Source organism: Pongo abelii, chromosome 19 (assembly GCF_028885655.2).
Source record: "Pongo abelii isolate AG06213 chromosome 19, NHGRI_mPonAbe1-v2.0_pri, whole genome shotgun sequence".
Classification (NCBI taxonomy): Eukaryota; Metazoa; Chordata; class Mammalia; order Primates; family Hominidae; genus Pongo; species Pongo abelii.
In genome coordinates, this window is record NC_072004.2 from 98504963 (window position 1) to 98524973 (window position 20011).

Sequence of the window (20011 nt, forward strand, 5' to 3'; positions counted from 1 at the left end):
GACCCTCCTTCCCTGTGGGGCCTGAGCGCCTGAGATGGCAGAGTCACTACAGCTCACCACCCCTGGGGCCATGGTCGGTTCATGGCGGGGCAGAGGGTGAGATGCTGCCGTGAGCAGCTGCTACAAACAACTGCTAGGACAGTGTGGGGTCAGCGTGCCACGCAGAACTGTCTCTCACTGCTGAGCTGGCGGCTGGTGGCCTCTCTCCCCCTGGGGGCAAGCACCACCCAAGGTCACAGAGCCGGCCAGCATCGGCCTGGACTTGTATCCGTCTCAAGGAAACTCCCTACTCCAACTTTTCTCTGATGCACAGAGAGCAGGACATGGCAGCAAATTAGGTTAAGGAGGGGTTTAGGGAAGAATGACACAATGAAGGTTATCAGGTGGAGGCTGACTGGCGTCCGTGGCTGTTTCGTGTAGTAATTACACGTTGCTCATTGAAGTTGCTGAATGTTGAGTTACAAGCATAGGCTCTCCATGTATCATTCACCCACAATTACGATAATTACGAGAAGGTTGGCGAAAATGGCCTGGGAGGGAAACGCGTAGCAAATGACTTGGGAGGTGGTGGTTGAGTGGGGCCGTGGGATGAACTCTTCTCACGTGAATGACAGACTGGGACGTCCTTCAGTATTTTTCAAATGCTTAAAGAGAAAATTTCCTGGACACATTTGGGGAAACCGTGTCATGTTTTTCTGGCGGAATCCAGCTACTCTGGGAGGAGTTGTTTCTTTAGCGAGTGGACTCAGGTGACTGGTCATCTTGGGCAGCACATTTGCCGTCAACACACATTTGAAAACCTCAAGACTGGCCCAAAAATAAAAGCATTAAAGCCCACTGGGTTGTGCCAGTGGCTCAAAGAACTCGCGGCTGTGGGGAGCACAGCGGGAGGGGGTCCCCCCACCCAGCCCCACGAGGGCCCCAAGGCCTGATGATAGCCCGGTGGTGCCTTGAACAGGTGGGAATCAGCCCCCACCTGCGGACATGGCATTGAATCCTGACATCGCAAACCCTGCGACGCCCTGGGAATCAAGAACGGATCCACTTTGCAGGTAACTGAGGCTCAGAAACAGACTCCAAACCCACCATGTGTGTGACCCAGAGCCGGGGGCTGATGTCCGAGCCAGGTCTGTCCACCACCCCACAGGGCCTGCAGGCACCCGGCATAGGAAAAGCCAAGAAAGGGGTCCAGTCCCACAGCCCCCCACCCCAGCAAATTCCCAGGTGCTGGGTCCGTGCAATGCATGCGATAAAAACTCCCGGGTCAAATACACAGAGGTGACCCTGCCGAGGTCACTCGATCCTAACAGTGGGTCATGGTCCTCGGACGTGGGAGGCCACGTCCTGCTTTCTGAGGCCTCAGACCCTGGTGGAGCACAGAAGGACTGTCCAGGGTGCAACCAGAACTTTTTACCACAGACGTCTGCCCAGGAGGCGTCTGAGAGCTGTTTCTCGAGGGAATGGATGGATGAGGAAAGAGAGAGGGTTGATGTAGACCTACGATTGGGCCACAGGCCCTCCTGGCCCAGGCGCCTTAGCTGCCATCTCCCAGGATGCAGAAGCATCACTGCAGTGCCCGCTGGTAGAGGGAATGGGCAGGTGTGATCCTGGTGGATTTTGGAGCTCTCCGATTCCACGGCTCAGCCTCAACGTTCCAACTCAGGTAAGAAGTATCAGAGCTTCACGCAAAGCTGCGAAGACCAGCTCCTTCCCTTCCCACGAGTGGGTGGGTGGGACGATGCTGTGGCCCCTTCCTGGGTCTAACCCCGTGACATGCTCACTGGGAAGCAGCCCCTTCCCAGACATCCAGGGACAGACACATCCAAGGCCCTTTCCTCGAAGACCCTCCCAGAGGACCAAGGGGAGGGCCATACATTACGACCAGCTGGGATCCTTTGGGTTCATAATTGGCCCCTCGGGGTCTGGAGGTACAAGGGGCAGTGGCTGGGAACACCGCCAGACAGCTTTGACCACCTCAGCCTGCATCCTCTAGGAGCCTGATACCTCCTGACACCAGGAACCCCATCTACAGGGGACGTCTCACCTGTAGGTGGCCTCGCTGGGCCAGGACAGGGGTCAGCAGAGGTGCCCAGGAGCACCCAGTGTCTCTGGGGCATAAACCTCCTCAAGGGAACAGCTTGGGGAACTACAGCCCCAGGGTGGAAAGTGTCAGGCTCCTTTCCCAAGATAGATTAGCTTCTTCCAAGAATACTGGCCAGGAAGCATTCTTACCCTAGTTTTGTTTTGTTTTAATTAGCAGACTTAATGTTTTAGGTTTATAGAAACACCAAGCAGATGGTAGAGGTCCCCCACACCCCCTCTCCCTGATCCAGTTTCTCCTATGATTACCTTCTCTCATTAGGGTGTAGGCATGTGACAGTCAAAGAACCAATATTGATCCATTATTATTACAAATGTCTCAAGTCTCCATCAGGATTCACTCTTGTGCTGTATTTTCTACGGGTTTTGAAAAGTACATGTGGGTCCCATACTCACCATGGTACGATCCCAGTCTTAGGACAGCCCGCTGGGCACAGGAGGCTGGGCACCCCGCCAGGTGGCAGATCTCTGCCCCAGCCTAAGCTGGAACCAGCTGCCTGCTGACCAGAGGTGGCCTCTCCCCTTCGGTCTAGCAGCCACCAGGGGCTCTGAGACCCTGAGCAGGTCACGGCAGGTCCTGAGTTCCCCACGTCCGCACCTATAACTCAAGAGGTCCCAGCACTGCTCCTGCCTCTTCCGTGGTGTGATGATCTGGACCCTGATAGGCCATGTGGCCCTTCAAGGGTGGACCAGGCCTGGGGCGGCTGCTATCTTATGCTTGGTGGGCATGGAAAGCAGTTGCTGCGTACAGGTGTGAAGCCGCAGGTCCCTTTCCACAGCAGCCTGGGCACCCTGGTACCTGCAGTGATGGGGGCGGGGGGAGGTGCACTCCTAGAGCAGAGGGGGCTGGGTGGGGCAGTCTCCAAGCTCCAAAATGCACCTCCACCAGACCTTGAGCCTCAGGGTGATGTCACTTGATGTGCTGGGCAAGGTCCTGGCTCCAGGCTTTCGATGGGGTGGGTGCTCTGAACAGATCCTTACAATGAAGCTACCTTCAGTGGTCACCATCATCGCCTTCCAGTTCTTCAGATCCTCACCCTTGTCCCAGCTTTCCTGGGCTGGGGGCTGGGCTCCACCTGCGTTTGCCGGTGACTTCCATCCCTGCAGACTCACAATTTTCAAAGCCCTCTCCCCACCTCCTCTGGTAGTCACAACCCAGTTATTCAGACTTGCACAGGTCGTTTGCAAGTCCTCCTGGAACGTATCTTGGCTGGAAAAGGGGACAAGGCCAAGCTTCCCCACCGCTGGATGCTGCGCTCGGCTCTGGAGCTGACACCAGGCGTCTCGGGCAGGGCCCCTGACCCACAGCACAGAGAAGCCAGCTTTGCGATCGCAGCGGGGACGGCCTGGCGGACCAGCTCCGCCCTCTCCTGCCTGGTGGGCCCTCGGCACCCTCTGGCTCCCCTTCTCTGGCCTGAGTCTCTAGGGCCTCCCCAGTCCGGGCGGCCAGGCACGTGGTGGCCGCGGTGACCACCTGGGGAAGGCGCCGACTCCGAGGAACACCCTGGAACAGGACGCTCCGCAGGTGATTCTGCCCCGCGGGCACGGTGGGGGGACGGGATTTGGCCAAATCTGCAGAGAGTTTAGGTTGTCAAAGCTGGGGCGGGGGTTGCTACTGATATCCAGAGTGCGGGGGCCGGGGTGCTGCTAACATCCCACCATGCGCAGGAGGTCCCCACCCCAAGAACCATCCGGCCCCGCGTATCCGGAGCGAGGAGTGGGCAGCGCTCGGCAGAGGCCCCGGCGCGGCGGCTGCACGTCCTCCGGGAGGAGGGAGCCGGGAACTGCCGAGGCACCAACTCTGCGGAACGCGGGGTGCCCGGATCGCCCCTGATCGCCGCCGGCTGGCGAGGCGCGGGGGACCCAGAACCGGCGGGGCCGGGAGCCTCCTTTACCGCTCCGCGCCGGCGCTGCCCGCAGGATGGGGCGCAGGATGGGGCCCCGGCACCGCCTCGCGGGGGTCTGCGGGGGGCGGCCGCGGCTCGCGTCGGCCACTACTTGGGGGTCTCGGGTTTCCGCCCCGCCCCCGCCTTGCACCCCCTCCCGCCCCGGACTCCGCTTTCCAGGCCGGGCTCTTCCCTCCGGACCCCGATCGCGGCCCGGCGCGGCCCCCTCCTCCTGCAGCGCCCCCGCCCCGGCCCCCGCGCCCCCGATTCGCTGCTGACTCGGTGTCTGCGCGTCCGGCCGGGCGCCCCGGGAGGAGTTTCCGGCGCGGGGCGGGGCGGGGCGGGGCGGGGCGGGGCGGGGCGGCGGGTGGGCCCCACCCCCCAGCTGAGCCCGGCCGGGCGGACTCGGACTCGCCAACTTCAGAGGCGGCGGCGGCGGCGGCGGGCTCGGAGCTCTGCGCGCGGCTCCAGCGGGCCGGGATGGGCGGGCGGCCGCGCGGAGGACGCGGGGGGCGCGCGACGTGACCGCCCGGACTCGAGGCCCGCCCCGCCCCCGCCCGGCTCGCCGCGGCTCCAGGGTCTGCTCCGGGGGGTCGCGGACGCGGGGCCGGGCGGCGGAGCCGGAGCCAGAGCATGCGGGGCGCGGCGCGGGCGGCCTGGGGGCGCGCGGGGCAGCTGTGGCCGCGACCCCCCGCCCCGGGCCCGCCCCCGCCGCCGCTCCTGCTGCTGCTCCTGCTCCCGGCCGTGCTGCTGGGCGGCGCGGGCGCGCAGTACTCCAGCGACCTGTGCAGCTGGAAGGGGAGGTGAGTGTGCGCGGCGCGACCCCGGCCCGGCCCCCTCCCCTCGCGTCCCCTCCCGTCCTGGGCCGGCCGAGCGTGCGGGGGCGCGGCCGGGGGCGGGCGCGGGGCAGGGGCTCCGGGGGCCGCTCTCCGGGCCCGGTCCGGTGCCCAGTGTCCCCCGCCCCCGGTTCTAGAACAAAAGAGCCCGCGGCGTCCCGGTTCCCGGCCCGGAGGACGCCCGGGGGAGGCGCGGCTGCAGCGCGGCGGGGTGGGGTCCCGGCTCCGCGCGTGTCCGAGCCTCGGGGGCCGCGGGTCCCGCGACCCCATCCCGGGGGCAGGCGGGGGTCGGTCCTCGGGCGCCCTTCCTTGCAGAGGCTCCGGGAGTTGCGCGCCCCGAGGCCGCCCCCGGCCAGAGCGGGAAGGGAGCGGCGGTTTCGGGGATCGGGCGCGGGCCGCAGCGGGGGCCCCTTCTGTCTCGGGGAGCCGCGGGCGGGCACCTGTGAGCCGGGCCCCCCGCCCCTGCCCCGTGAAGGTCAGGCCGCCCTTGGCCGCGGCGCGCGCTGCGCTGGGCGACCCCCCCCCCCCGCCCACCCGCGGTGGCAGCCGCGGACTTTTATTTATTTATTTTTTTAACTCAAGTGTGGCCGCCGAGAGCGGCGCCAACCGCGAGTGCCCCTCGGGAGCCGCCGCCGCTCCCACGCGAAGCCCAGGGAGTCGCCGGTTCCGGAGTTCGCAGATGCGCGGGGACCCGAGTGACGCGCGCCTCCCGGAAAGCCGTGGCCGGGCCCGGGTCCCGCTTCCCCTCGGCCCGGTCTCCCCGCCCCGCCGCCCCCGCCCCGCCGCGGGCCGAGTCACGCGGTTATTTCGAGCGAAGCTGTTTTCCGAGAAGGTCGGGGCAGAGCCGCGGTGTCCGCGGGGCTCCCCGGAGCCGCCGCCTCCGTCCTCCGTCCCTGCGAAGCCGCGGTCACCCCCCAGCGCCCCCGGCGGAGCCTCCCCGGGGAAAGGGGCGCGGCGCTGGGGGCAGAGTCACCCCGAGGGCCGTGGGCGGTGCCCGGCTGTCCCGGGAGCGGCCGCCTCCCTGCTCGGAGAAGCCCTAACCCCGCCGGCCGAGCGGGGACGCGGGAGCCGAGGTGGGGCCGCGGGCGGAGGCAGGTCCGGGGGAGGGTCGGCCGGGAACGCGGGCTGGGAGCCTCCGAGGCTGCCGGCTCTTCTGGGGCCGCCCTTGCCCCCGCGCAGCGATTAAACCCCGGCTCGCCGCCTCCGCCCGGCGGGTCAGTGCACCCCTACACCGAGGCCTGGGGCGTTCTGCTTCAGCAGAGCGAAACCAGAAAGGCAGCCCCCGCCGCCCAGGCTGAGTTTGTCGAGAAGGAGCCGGCACCCTTTTCAGGGTGTCAGGGGACCGTGTGCCTGGTCGGGGGGGGCGCCTCCTGGAGCCCGAAGGGAGGGCGCAGTAGGGACCCAGGGGTGGGTGGGAGGCCACCCCTCCACCTCCGGGGCGGGCGGCTCCTCCAGGCAGGTGATGGCAGCGGGACGGGAGTGCTTTGCCCTCCAGGACCTGTGCACCCTCCTGTGTACCTGGAGACCCTCTTCGCCACCGTTGCCAGCGTCCTCCTGGCCTCAGACTCCCCGGAGGGGACCCGCCCACACACCTGCAGAGCCTGGCAGAGGGCGGCTGTGGGGGCTGCTGGAGCTGCGGGTGTGATCTGGAGGGGACACGGGGCCCGGCTGTGTTTCTGGGGCATGAGTGAGACTTCCTTTTGTTGTAGTCACTGCCCCGTTGATCCACGCACGTCACGAATCAGTGACAGAGACTGGCGGTGGAAACCGGAGTGCGCTGGCCGGCCTGCCTGCCACCCTCCGGTGTTTGTGACTTTTTACCAGCTGCCCTGAAGAGGCACAGGGTGGAGCGAGCGCTGGTGTGTGCCGGGTGGATTCTCATCCCCTGATGGCAGGAAAGTTGCCCCTCATGACACTGGCCACTGCATCGACAGCCTCTGTTGCTGGGTGTTTCTTCTAAGCAATTAAGTAGGAGATGATGAAACCTCTCTCCCGTGGGGGGAGGCAGGACCAGCGCCCCGTCTTTATCAGCCAGTGGGGCCATAAATGTGGACCATGAACTTTCCCACTTGCTGTCAGCCCGGGCATCGCAGGTGCGGTCACACCTGGTTCGTCTCTCCTGCAAGGTGGGGAAAGGAAAGTTAACCTGCCAGCGGGTTCAAAGCCCTTCCTGCCTTTTATACAGGAGCCGGGCATTTTGTCCTGGTGACCCAGAGTTGTGGTGTGTGGGCTGGTGCCTCCACAACCCTCCAGCGCACCTGCGCCCCTCCTTCAGTGAGTCCCTTTATCCACTTGGGATTTGCCCTCCTTTCCATGAAGGTGCCCCACAAGCATGCCCACCTGGGTGGTAACCCTTGCTGACTTTTAAAAATGCATCTGTTCAGTCTGTTGATCCAACATCAAATCAGTCTTGTCAGTTTCCTGAAGTTGAACAGAACCACAGTTTTGTCTGCATGCTTTAGTTTTATCATAACAGAACTGAGTGTCACCTGCATCTCATGTGAAAATCACAAAATGCGCTCATCCATGACCATTAAAGATATGTTACATTTTTGCAGTGCCAGCAATTTTGCATAAACAGACTCTGTTTGCAGGTTTGCTGAGGTGCTGGATATTTGGAGGTGAGAGATTTGAGGCACTTGATTCTCTCGTAGGAACCAGCACAGACTATGAGTCTTGGACTTGGTGCCGAGGTCCGCTGGGTCCCAGGCTGAAGGACGCGTTGTTTTACTTTTTTTTTTGGTCTACACGGGTCTTGCGCATCATGTGCTACTGATTTTAATGTGAAAATTCCCGTGTCAGCGGGTCTGGTTGGAGTCCCGTTGGTCTGGATGTTTCGGAAGAATGTGAGAGGAGAGGGAAGCAGGCCCTGCGCTGGGTGCAGACCCCTCTGAGTGGGCTGAGAAGACGTTAGGTGAAGGGTGAGGTAGCCGGGTGTCCTCTTTCTTCTGCGTCCACCTTCATTTTTTCCTCTTCCTCTTTTTGCCCAGTGTCTTCTGAGTGGGTGGAGCCAGGTGTGCCCACCAGATGCGGGTAGCATGTGCTAGGCCAGGATGGCCCCCAGGCTCAAGTCGGCCTCCTCCTGGGCAGAGGTGGGCTGGCTGCCTGTCCCCAGCTGAGTTGTGGCTGTTCCCCTCGCCTGCTCAGATGAAGGCAGTGCTGTCAGAGGTGACCAGAGCCCACTCCCTCGACCTTCAGGACCCCCTGAGAGGGAGGCAACGTGTCAGGACGTTGTATGTGGAGAGGGTTGAGGCTTGGTGCCTGAGCACGGGCAGGAGGACAGTGGCCTCGATGCCAGAGACGGGAGGGACGCGATGATGAGGCTGCATAAGAAGAGAGCTGACTGTAGCTGAGTGTGTCAGCCACTCACCACTGAGTCCAGTTTCCACACAGCACGATCATCATGCCCTTCCCCACACGTGTTAGATGAGCTGGTGTGAGCTTTATGGACTGTAATTTGTGAGTCTGTTCTGGGTGTGTGATCCTGGCAGCCGGCTCGGCCTGGCCACTCATGACCTGGGGCCTTGTGGGGGTGGGGAGAGGGTGAGGAGGGGTGCACCCTCGACACCACCCTCTGATGTGGCCTGCAGCCTAGGAAGAGTGAGGTTTGGGGGCCCAGAGTGTGAGTCACCAGCGGTAAATGCAAACCATATGTGATGCATTTTCTCTGCTGCAGAAAGGGTTTCTGGTGACTCGCTCAGGCCAGGGCTCTGGAAACAGCATTGCTTATTTCACATAAAAATCCTAAGAATGTGGGTGAACCTGTCTGAGATCTGCTCAGAACCCAGTTTCATGTAATAAAACACTTATTTGAAGTCACTGGGTTAGTTCCAGGCCCACTTGGTGGTTATGACGCGACTGTTAGCCACGAGCTGGCATTTACATTAAAGTGTTGAGAAGGAGAAGCGTGAGGGTTTTGATGTTTCAGTTTCTTGAAAATATAACTGTTTCTACTCAGGACCTGCCTCTCCAAGAGTGTAGCACACTTCATTTTTTTCTATTTAGCATGTATGAGGGTGAACTTAGCTTGCTACTCACACGCTAGTCTCCCACCCGAATCCTCACCCTGTGGAGGAAGTTCACCTTGCTTTTGTGGTGAATCTTGCTTTAATGATAGCTTATATTTACAAATACCGTCGGCAGTGCAGGGTCTTCAGGCTTGCAGAAAACGGTCAAATCATTACTTTGAGAAATGTACAAACATCTATGCTTAATGAGGTGCTAAAAGACAAAACTCATCTACAACCTCCTTCCCCCCAAACTGCCAACACTCCTGATTAATTTAAAATCTGCTCTAAAAGACAAAACTCATCTACAATCTCCTTGCCCCCAAACTGCCAACGCTCTGGATTAATTTAAAAGCTACTCTCTGGGCAGGCTGCATCCCAGGGTTCCTCCTTCACACGTGGTGGGGCCCCACCGTCGTTTTACCTCTAGCGTCCCAGCCCTCGTGGTCATCTGGAACCAGGGTGGGTACACAGGGCCTCCTGGCGTTCCCATGATACTCCGTGATATTCTGGAGGAATCCATCCCTTCCTTGGGGCTCCATCCCACTGCCCCAGCACCTCCAGCCACCCTGATTCAGGGACGTCGCAGAGATTGGTGTTTGATGCTAGGACAGCAGAAGCGCAGATTCTGAGTGTTGGAGGGCGCCTGGAGGGCCTGGGGGCCAGCACCGCCTGCACACCTGGGAGCTCGGCCCCGCCCCACCGTGGCTCTTGGTGCAGGTGCACTGGAAGGAACTGGGTGGGGCCCCTGTGCCGAAGGGCGGAGATGGTGCCGGCCTGCCCCACGGGCAGGGGTCCGTGTGGCACCTGTGGCCGGCAGCGGGTGGGTCCAGGAGCCGCCATCATTTGGAGCGGGTGTCGTCCTTACTGACGCTCTGTGGGTGGGGGCAGGGTGTGTGACGGGAGCAGGAGCCTCAGCTCCGGGCCTGGCTGACAGTGTCTCTCCTCTGCAGCGGGCTGACGCACGAGGCGCACAGGAAGGAGGTGGAGCAGGTGTATCTGCGCTGCGCGGCGGGCGCCGTGGAGTGGATGTACCCCACAGGTGCTCTCATCGTTAACCTGCGGCCCAACACGTTCTCGCCTGCCCGGCACCTGACCGTGTGCATCAAGCCCTTCACGGACTCCTCGGGGGCCAATATTTATTTGGAAAAAACTGGAGAACTGAGACTGCTGGTACCGGACGGGGACGGCAGGCCCGGCCGGGTGCAGTGTTTTGGCCTGGAGCAGGGCGGCCTGTTTGTGGAGGCCACACCGCAGCAGGATATCGGCCGGAGGACCACAGGCTTCCAGTACGAGCTGATTAGGAGGCACAGGGCGTCGGACCTGCACGAGCTGTCTGGTGAGTGTCCTGCCTGGGGCGGGGGTGGTGGGCTGGCTCCCCTGTCCGGGGCGGCGGGCCTTGTCATTTATGGGGCTGGCGATCTGGCAGGTGTCTCTGATTTCCTCCTGCCTCCTTGTCTGCGCAGCCTTGGTGAAAACCCTTCTGTGTCTGTGCTTCGGACATGGCGGTTTTGCCTGAAGAGCCCTACAGGCGGCTGGGGTTGGGGGACACTGGCGCCCGCAGAGGGGCCCTCCTAGGGGGTGTGACATGGTGGAGGGGGGTGTGGGATGTCCGAACTAAACCATCTTGGAAATGCAGGCTTTCCAACTAAAACCACCTTTGAAAAGACTGGCCCATCTGGGTTAGTGTTTCGGGCGGCGTGGCCTTGGCGGAGCGGGGCCTCTCTCCCTGGAGGTGTGTCTGGGGAGCGTCCCCCTATGGCGGCCGGGCCAGTGCTGGGTCGGAGGCGCCCCCGTGCTTGTGGATCGTGTAGCGCCTTTGAAACGGGTGCTTTCGCCATTCAAACTGCCCTGGGAATTGGCTGGGTGTCTCTGGTGTCGGCCAAAGACCCTGAAACGTCCATTTTTGGGTGGGAGCTGAGGCTGACTCAGCATGGAGCGGTGCTGAGCTGTGATGCCCAGAACGTGGGGCCACCCCCGTCCCAGAGGGGTCTTGTGGGTATGATAAACAGACAGGTGTCACATGGCGTCTGTGGACGCCTGCGGTTGGGGGAGAGGTCCTTCGTGGAGGGCTGTATTGGTCTCTAGAAAATTCTGTGGGTAGACACCAGGAGGCATGAGGTCCTGGGAGGCACCTGTGGGCCGTGTGACCTCCATGGTCTGTGTAGCCTCGGCCTCGGGTGTACAGACTTCTGTCCTGAATGGGAGTCCACGTTTTTGTGTTCTATGTTCTTGGCCTAGATTACTTTTCATCTCTCTCTGAAATCTCTCCCAAGTGGACTGGTCATTTACAGAGTGAGCGTAGGACCGTCTGCCTGGAGTCCTGACTGCCCTGAGTCCCAGCTGGCCCACGAGCTCTGACTGCCCCTTGGGCCTCAGCACCCACAGGGCTGGACGCTGATGTAAACTAGCTGTGCTGTGGTTGGTTGCACGCTGGATAAAACTTTAACCACGGCGGCCTTTATCTCGGTCACCAACAGTCATGGTGGGTGGGAGACCTGGGGGAGGGGGTACCAGCCTTGCTCTGGGGGCCCTGGAGAAAAACTCACAATGAGACGAAACCTGGAGAAATCCAAGCTCCAAGTTCAGTCTTTCTAACCGGAGGTAGAAGAAGGTGCCAGGCCAGATATTGGGAACTTGCGAACGTTCTTTCTGCTGATTAAAGTGATGATTGGTCTTGAAGACGTTGGGCTGCAGGTCACATGCTCTGTGGCCTGAGCTTTGTTCTGCTTCTGAGTGAGATTCTTAAAGAGGCTGCAGCGCAGTCAGTTCCTGCCACGCACACCTGGACGTCCCCACTGGCATGGGCCCGATTTCTACATTTCCAGGGGAAAAATCAATGGTTCTGGTTGTCAGCTGGGGCGACCCTTACGGAGCCTGTGAGCTCACCTTTGGGAACAGAGACTTTGTCTCTCCTGCCTCTGGGGGTGGGGTCCGAGGCCTCCAGGCCCTATGTAGGCTGGGGCGGTGGGTGGGTTTGGAGAGGCATGGGAGGGTAGGGGCTGAGCTGCCTTGGGGTACTGTGGGGTTGCAGGGAGGCAGCGGCCTCTTGTGAGGAGTGACTTGAGCCCCAAGGGACCAGAGCAGGCATTTGGCTGTGGGTCCTCGCTCACCCTCTGTGTGCCTCCTGGGCCTGTGGGGTCCTGCACAGGACTGTGGCCCCAGTACACGTCAGGCTGGCTTGGGGTCCCAGAACTTTGCTGTGTCCTGTGAGGCAGGTGCTTGGGTTTCCTTGTTTATACTTGGTGACCCTGTGGCATCTGCTTAAACCGAGCCTGAGGTGATTTCCAGTGCCCTGTGGGTGGTGGGTTGCTTATCCGAGGAGGCAGATGTGCAGGGATCCTCGGAACTGAGGACAGGGGCCCAGACTCTGAGGTTCACCGGGGGCCCCCGGAGCTGGGACCCACGCCTGGCATCTCACGGGAACGGGCACAGGTGCCTGCCCCACCTGGGCCACAGGTACAGGGCCCCTCCCTGGGCTGAGCACCTCCAGGGCCCTCATGAGAGGCCTCTCCTATCCTGATAGGGTGGAGGGGCAAGAGGGATCCGAGGAGGCTGATGCATCTCCTCTCCCCAGGGTATTCGCCTTTCATCAGGGGATGGGGGCCCCTAAGCCTTTAATGCCGCAGGAATGGGTACATAATGTGGAATGTCGGTGCCGGCCATCTGGCAGCAGTGACGCCGTCCCCTGGGCCAGGCCGGCTCCCCAGCACTCTCCGGCCAGCGCCGCGGTTTCCATTGCCTCCCATTCCTGCACTTGGTGCAGCTGCGAGAGCCGACGGAGGCTGAGCCGGGCAGTGCCAGCCCCGCCGAGCCTGAGGTGTGGCCTGGCAGCGCGACCCGCCGGGAGGCGGACGAGCTCGTCTGTGAGTCAGAAGTTCCAGTTTGTGCTGACTTAGGAGGATAGAGGCTCCATGGACTGGAACCCTGGACAAGAGAGGGTGTGTGAGCCCCGTCCCCTGCCCAGCCAGGAGGAAACCCGCTGCTCCGGTGGTTCTCGTAGGTGTGATTGTGGCGCATTCATGCTGTGTAATCGGCTTTCTTGAGTAAACTGAGACACACCGATAACCAAGAGTTGGCCAGAACACAGGGGCAGGCTGCTCCTCCAGGGGTACACACTGGGGGCCAGGTGTGAGGGGACCCGGCCCCAGGACCTTGGGATTTGGCTGACTACAGGCAGGACCTCTCAGCCCTGCACCAGCTGCCTCCGCAGGTGACACGAACGCCTTCCTTGGATGCTGAGGAGACCCCGCAGGACGGGAGTGGCAGAGAGTGGTCACAGGTGCAGCTTCCGGCCGTGCCCAGACCTGTGCCCAGCAGACCTGGCTGAGGCTGTGTGGGGCTGCTGTTCCCAGGCCAGGGAATCCGGGAAATGGGCACCGCTCAGTGGCTTGGGGAATGTGGGTGGGAGCTGTCTGGTTCTGGGGAACACAGACCCGAGGCAGTCCAGGCAGGTTCCAGGATTCCAGTCTGTTCTTCAGCTTCTCCCAGGGCCGTGTGTCAGGTGCTCCTGGCTTGGCCACATCTGTGCTTGGGGTTTGGGGTGCATGCCCTGCGTAAGGCCCCCCAGTGCAGGCCCCAGTGAGCAGGTGCCCAGGGCCGGGCAGCAGCATTGTGAACACAGACAGTAGGAGGGGAGGGGATGCTGCCTTGATGCTGATCATGAACACATGGTGCCGTCCCTGGCTTTCCAGGACGCCAGAGTCCTGCAGCGTCTCAGGGGCCTCAGCGCCTCCCCCTTTAAAATCCTGCCCCTGGCTGAGCCTGTAGGTGAATGACCAGCTCGGCGGGCGCAGAACCCCTGCCGATGAGCCCCCTCCAGGAGCCTCAGAGTTTGGAGAAGTCCTTGATAGGTGGGAGGGATGGGTGGAAAAGTGTGGAAGATAATTCTCATTATTTCCTGGAAGTACAGGAGAGGGGCTGGTTTTTCCAAGGCGTCCCATCTCTCGTCCATCTTTGGCTTCCTGCTTGGTGGCTTCTCTCCGGCCACTGTAATTTTCATTTTAACCATCTCTGGGCTTGTGGAGAGGAAGGGTGTGGCCCTCGCCAGCTTCCTCACTAGGAAGAGGGAGGGAGAAAGAGAGGGAGGCAGGGGGAAGGGCAGGGGCCGTGGGGCCAACACCCCCGGGGCACCCCCGCAATGGACTGCAGCCTGGAGTGCGGCCGCAGCATGACGGTGACGATGGTAGCCTTGTGAGGAGGCTTTGGGAGCTCAGCCTTGGGTCCTCGAGCCCACTGCAGCCCACCCTCCACACCTACCCGCTGCTCCCTGTTCTTGGCTCCTCTGAAAGCACCTTGTCCCCGTCACCGGCTCCTCTAAAAGCAGCGTGTCCCCCTGCTCCCCCGTCACCAGCTGTGTGGGAGACCCAGTAATCGTGGCCACAGAGGTTTCCTGTCGGAACTGTGTGAGTCCCTCTGGCTGTCCTTACCTGGGCAGTCCTGCCTGACCGGTCGGTGTCTGTCATTCTCAGCCTCTCCTCGGAACCAGCCGGTCCTGCCTCTCCACTTACACCTGCCGTCCAATCTAAGTCCCCACAGCAGCTTCCCCAGCCCCACCCTGCTGGTCCCTCCCACGCTGTTCGTGTGAGCTCGAGCTCCCGAGTGACCTGCCTGAGATGTCACACCCCAGCCCTCCCGCTCCAAGGAGGATGGACCAGGATTCCAACCCTCTGCCGACCCTTCCCACCGCCCTGGAAACTAGATGCAATGTGTCCGTGAGCAGCGCATTCCGCAGCCTTTATGAGCCTGGCTCCTGTTAATAATTGTCTCCAGATTGTCTCCTGGCGTCCATCCTGCATTCTCCGTGAAGGTGACTTCTGCTTTGTAAAGCTCAGAGTCAGAACAGGGAGGTCTCCAGGGTGCTCGTTACCAGCTCAGCTGTTGATGGGTCGCCTCCGGAGGCTTCTAGCAGGCGCTCCCCGCCCCCGGCCCCACACCCCTGCCGTCAGCCGGGTGAGCCAGGGCGGGGTACCCAGGGTACGTGAGGGCAGCGTCTCCATCCTCCCCCTCAGCCGTCCGCTGAGGTCGTGGGGCCATGACTCACAGATGACGATGTGCTAGGGCTTGGATACGCTCACACGCCCAGGCCCCAGGTGGGACGTGTGTGGCTGGGCCTGTGGGCTCCCCTGCCCCAGGGTAAGAGCCACACACCCCCACCCTGCCCCAAGATGGGAGCCACACACACACCCCCCGCCCAGGGTGGGAGCCACACACACCCCCCCACCACCCCCACACACCCCACGCCCCACACACACACACCCCACCCCACATACACACCTCCTGCCCTGCACACACCCCCCACCCCACACACACACCTCTGCCCTGCACACACCCCCCGCCCCACACACACACCCGACTGCGCTGCTGACTGTGAGGATGGAGTTCGGGCACCTCCTGCCTCCTGCCTTTGCAAGACCGCCTGGCCCAGCCCCAGCTGCCATGGCTGCCCAGCCGGAGGGTGCTGCTCAGTGAGGGGACCCTCGGGTGGGCTGGGGTCACCACGCTTCTGTCGTTGACCAGCTCTCTCTCAGCCAAGGCCACCCCCACTCACATGAGGCGCCCTGGGCTGGGACGTCTGGCCCTGTGGGCACTGGGCAGGTGCTGGCCGGGGTGCAGTCTCACCTGTGGAGGATAAAAGTGCTGCCTGAAATTGGAGTTTCCCCAGTGCTCCCTCCCTGTCGCTTCCGGACGTGAGTGGTGTGGTCTGTGCTGCTGGCCTCTGTCCAGCACGTGCCTGCATCAGGCCCGGCATGGTCTGCAGACCCCCAGCCGGCAAGTGGGATGGGGGTCCACATAGGTGAACTAAGTGTCAAGGGTGGGCCACACCCCCCATAGGAGAGCCCACCGGGCAGCTTCCAGCTTGGGGGTCAGGAGGCCTCAGTGGTGGGGGCTGCGGTGTGAGTCCGTACAAATCAGCAGGAAGGGGATTTGGCCGGAAGCTCCCATTCTGGAGGGTTGCTGGGATGGCAGAGGTGCCCCCAGTGCCAGGCCGGACCGGCCTCGAGGTGCCCCCAGTGCCAGGCCGGACCGGCCTCGAGGTGCCCCCAGTGCCAGGCCGGACCGGCCTCGAGGTGCCCCCAGTGCCAGGCTGGACCGGCCTCGAGGTGCCCCCAGTGCCAGGCCGGACCGGCCTCGAGGTGCCCCCAGTGCCAGGCCGGACCGGCCTCGAGGTGCCCAGCAGGCTGTGCTTGCTGTGCAGCTTCTTTTTCCTGATACCTTAATGGAAGCAAATGCAGGAGGAGATGGGTGGGCCGGTGAGTCAGGCACTGAGCCCGGCTGGGAGGCGCCCTCACCCCTGCCTGGCGGAAAGTGCTGGCCTTGTCTCTGGGTCCCTCCTACCTCCACCCTGAGGGGTCCACAGAGACCTGTGCTTGCCCAGTGCTCTGTAGACTCCAGGGTCTCCGTTGACCACATGTGCAGGCCCTGAGGGTCCATGCAAGTTCCTGACCCCAGAAGGCCTCTGAGCAGCTGTCCCCACGTTGGCCAAGGTGGCAGATATGTGTGCTGCCCTGTCCCCCGGGGCCCCCAGTCACCAGCAGCTGGCTCGGGCCTGCACTCATCAGGCAGGCGACGCGACAGCTCAGCTCACTTCAGCCCAGCAAGGGCAGCCGGCCAGGGGTGCAGACGGCGTTAGCTTCTTCCAGGGCCGGCGAACCCCAAGTCAAGGTCGTCCCGGCTCTTGGCCAGGGACGTTTCAGAGCCTTCAGAATGTGAAATGGCAGCGAGGAAACCAGTGCCATTGAGATTTCACATCTCAAAGTTTCTGTTGCGTTAGGAGACTTGGGGCCAAAATCTAGAGGCTCAGAACAGGTGAGGCGAGGCCTTGAAACCTGCAATAAGAGCAAATAATAAAACCGTGTTTCCCAAGTCCATCCCGAGCGTAGGAACGCGGGGCGTGCAGAGATTTCTGTTTCACAGGGGCCCGCCCGTCTAGGAAACTGGGGCGAAGGGCAGGGCGAGGGCTGGGCCCCGGGGAGAAGGTTGTTGGGAAAGCCTGGTTTGGCCGGTGCGGGAGCTCATTCTGAGAAGCCTCCGTGCTTTCTGCATTCTCTGGGGGAGGCCAGGCCCCGCAGGGTTCAGGGGCTTCAGAGGGGGCTCTGTGAGCAGGGCTTGGCTTGAAAGCCATTTGGGTGCACACCTCATCCTGCGGCCAGGTGGCGTCCAGGGAAGGGGCCGGGCTGATGGCCCTGACTGGAACTCACTGCCCTGTTGGGTGAGGCCCCACGCCGGTGGCAGGTGGATGTGTCGCTGCCTGCTTAGGGATCCCCTTCCTGAAATCTCGGCCTCACTGGCCCTTCCAGCCACATGGGGGGTCCCGTGGGATGTGACCCTCCTTTCGGGTGCCGCTGCCGTCGCGGCCCAGGGAAGTGGGCAGCAGAGCTGTGGGGAGTGTCTGCCCTTTGAGGGAGCTGGGAAATGAGGGTGGTCCCGGCGCCGTGGGCCGTGGAGGTGGGTTGGGGGTGACTCTGGGAAGTGGGGGTGGTCCCAGTGCCGTGGGGCGTGGAGGTGAGTTGGGGGCGACTCTTGTCTGGTGGGTTCAGTTCAGCCCCGGGTGGGCTTTGCATTTGCAACAGGCACGTGAGCGATTTCTCAGTGAGTCCGGCTCAGCCGCACTGAGGAGATAAGTGGGGAAAGAGCACAAAGACCCCTCCCCACGAAGGCCCTGGGACATGGCCGGACTGAGGGTCTTGCTCTCAGGACATGTGCCCATCATGGCCGAGGTGCAGGCGCCTTTGGTCCAGGTGGGGCCGAGGGGTGCCCTGGGTGAGACCCTGGCGTGGCCGAGGTTGTGTTTTCTGTCTCCTGCTCTGCTGGCCCCTCCAGCGCGTGCCGCCGACTCACCTTCGAAGTGGCGTTGGCCACAAAGGTGCCTTGACGTGGACACCCTTCCTGACTTGGCTTTGCTGAGTGTGAGGATCCTTTGACGGTGGTGGGCGGCGTCCCAGAGCCTGCCCCGTCCGGGCTGCTTCCTGACTCTGCCTTTCTTCTCCAGCACCGTGCCGTCCCTGCAGTGACACCGAGGTGCTCCTAGCTGTCTGCACCAGCGACTTTGGTGAGTGTTTGCTCGGCAGCTTCTACCTCCTGTGCGCCTGGTTCCTGCCACGTGGAGCTGTTTGGGCCCAGGAGTCCCTCTTCAGGGCCCAGGACAGCCTTCGGGTGCTGCGTGGACCCTCCTGGAGGGGCACATGCTTTGGAAGCCCTGGGCTCAGCCCTCCACCAGCCCTGGGGACAGGGACTCCACCACCCACACTTGGAGGGAGCTGGGTGTTGTTCTGGTGACTGTCAAGCATTTTCCCATTTTGTAAATGAGATCACTGCTCTTCGAGGGGACTCTTGAAGTCCACTGTTTCCCAGCAGCTCTTCTTGCTGAAGTGCTTTGTAAACAGCATTTTATCAGCAGCCCAGAGCATCCTTGGTGTTGAACACTCCCTGCCCCCACCAGAGTTCACGCTGTTCCAGGCCTAAGGCCCCCGGTGACTCTGCGGCTCTGCAGGAGGAGCTTTGGGGTCCCAGGGCTGCAGCCCCTTTGCTTGTGGTGTTTGCACAGACGCCCTGTGGGAAGGGTTTGGCCTCCCGTCGTGTGGTGCCGTGGAAGCCATGTCCCGGCTCTGCACCCCACCTCCAAGCGCAAGGACAGGCCCCTTCTCACTGCTTTCCCGGCGCCTGGCATAGAATCAGGGCCGGGCAGGGGTCTCCAAGTGCGGCGCGAAGCCTGTCCCCACGCCCACCCTCTCCTGTGAGCCGCACCGGGTCTGTCTGATCAGGACACAGAGCTGCAGGGGCACCCTGTGTATCAGCTGTTCTGACTTGAAAAACATCTGATACACACCGTGGTGTTTGTTCTGTTTTCCCACTTATGGGTCTGGCCCTTGGTAGAAAGGGCACCTGTTCTCTGACAAAGTCGAAGTATCTGGGACACCCCTTGGCAGCTTCCTGCTGTTACATTGTACTTTTCTGTGGGAATTTCCACGCTAGATGGCAGAGTCTGGGGTCAGCTGCCCGTTCCAGTGCCCATCGATGCGGGGGCAGGGGGAGGTGCGGTGGTCTTGCCGTGTGCTTGCCCTTGCTCACTCCGTGTCTCCATCTCCTTCCCTGCACAGCCGTTCGAGGCTCCATCCAGCAAGTTACCCACGAGCCTGAGCGGCAGGACTCGGCCATCCACCTGCACGTGAGCAGACTCTATCGGCAGAAAAGCAGGGTCTTCGAGCCGGCGCCCGAGGGTGACGGCCACTGGCAGGGGCGCGTCAGGACACTGCTGGAGTGTGGCGTGCGGCCGGGGCATGGCGACTTCCTCTTCACCGGCCACATGCACTTTGGGGAGGCGCGGCTTGGCTGTGCTCCACGCTTCAAGGACTTCCAGAGGATGTACAGGGACGCCCAGGAGAGGGGGCTGAACCCTTGTGAGGTTGGCACGGACTGACCCTGGGGGTCCTTGGGGCGCTGCCCTCCCTCTCCTGATGAGTCACATGCTGCGGTGGGCGCTGCGGTCCTGGTGGGGCCGTGCGGTGGGGGCCGCGTGCTGGGAGCCGCATGCCCTGGGCCTGACCCTGGTACCCAAGCTGTGGACGTTCTCGCCACACTCAACCCCATGAGCTTCCAGCCAAGGATGCCCTGGCCGATTGGAAATGCTGTAAAATGCAAACTAAGTTATTATATTTTTTTTGGTAAAAAAGAAATGTCCATAGGAAACAAATTCCTGTGTCTTAAAATGCCTTGGTGTGCCATTTGATACTGTTCTCTAAAGACGTTTGGAGTCACGGCATCTGGCCTGGGGTTGGGTGAAGCACTGGCCGTTGGGCACAGTGGATGTGTGAAAAGGTGCCATTCAGAGTTGTTATTCTCATGACAGAAGTTTTGGAGCCAAATAATACGTTTTTTATTTTCATTTTATTTTTAAAGAATGAGCTTCGGTCCTTTTCGGGCCGCTGGTTGTTTCCGTTCCAGAGAATAAAGACCAGGATCCGACCAGCCAGGAGCCAGTCTATCTTTCGCCAGGTCAGGTGCCCACGGCTCTTATTCAGGGCCTCGCTAGACATCCCCCAGGGCGCCACCCTGCCTCGGCAGACATGCTTGCTCCTCCCGGTGACTGTCCCTCAGCACCTGCTGCTGCATTTCCATTAATGCAAGTTCTGCCCTGTGGCCCCAGCCTCCCCACAGTGCAGGAGCCCACAGCTAGTCTCTG

General features: G+C 61.9%; 1 protein-coding gene across 1 annotated transcript; it reads left to right on the forward strand.

Moving 5' to 3' along the window:
• The first annotated feature begins 4408 nt into the window (after nucleotides 1–4408).
• Nucleotides 4409–19522, forward strand: METRNL (meteorin like, glial cell differentiation regulator). The gene is made up of 4 exons (XM_024235581.2): nucleotides 4409–4789; nucleotides 9783–10168; nucleotides 17822–17881; nucleotides 18930–19522. Exons 1-4 carry the CDS (start codon nucleotides 4620–4622, stop codon nucleotides 19247–19249), a joined length of 936 nt encoding a protein of 311 aa, XP_024091349.1. The 5' UTR covers nucleotides 4409–4619; the 3' UTR covers nucleotides 19250–19522.
• The last annotated feature ends 489 nt before the right edge of the window (nucleotides 19523–20011 follow it).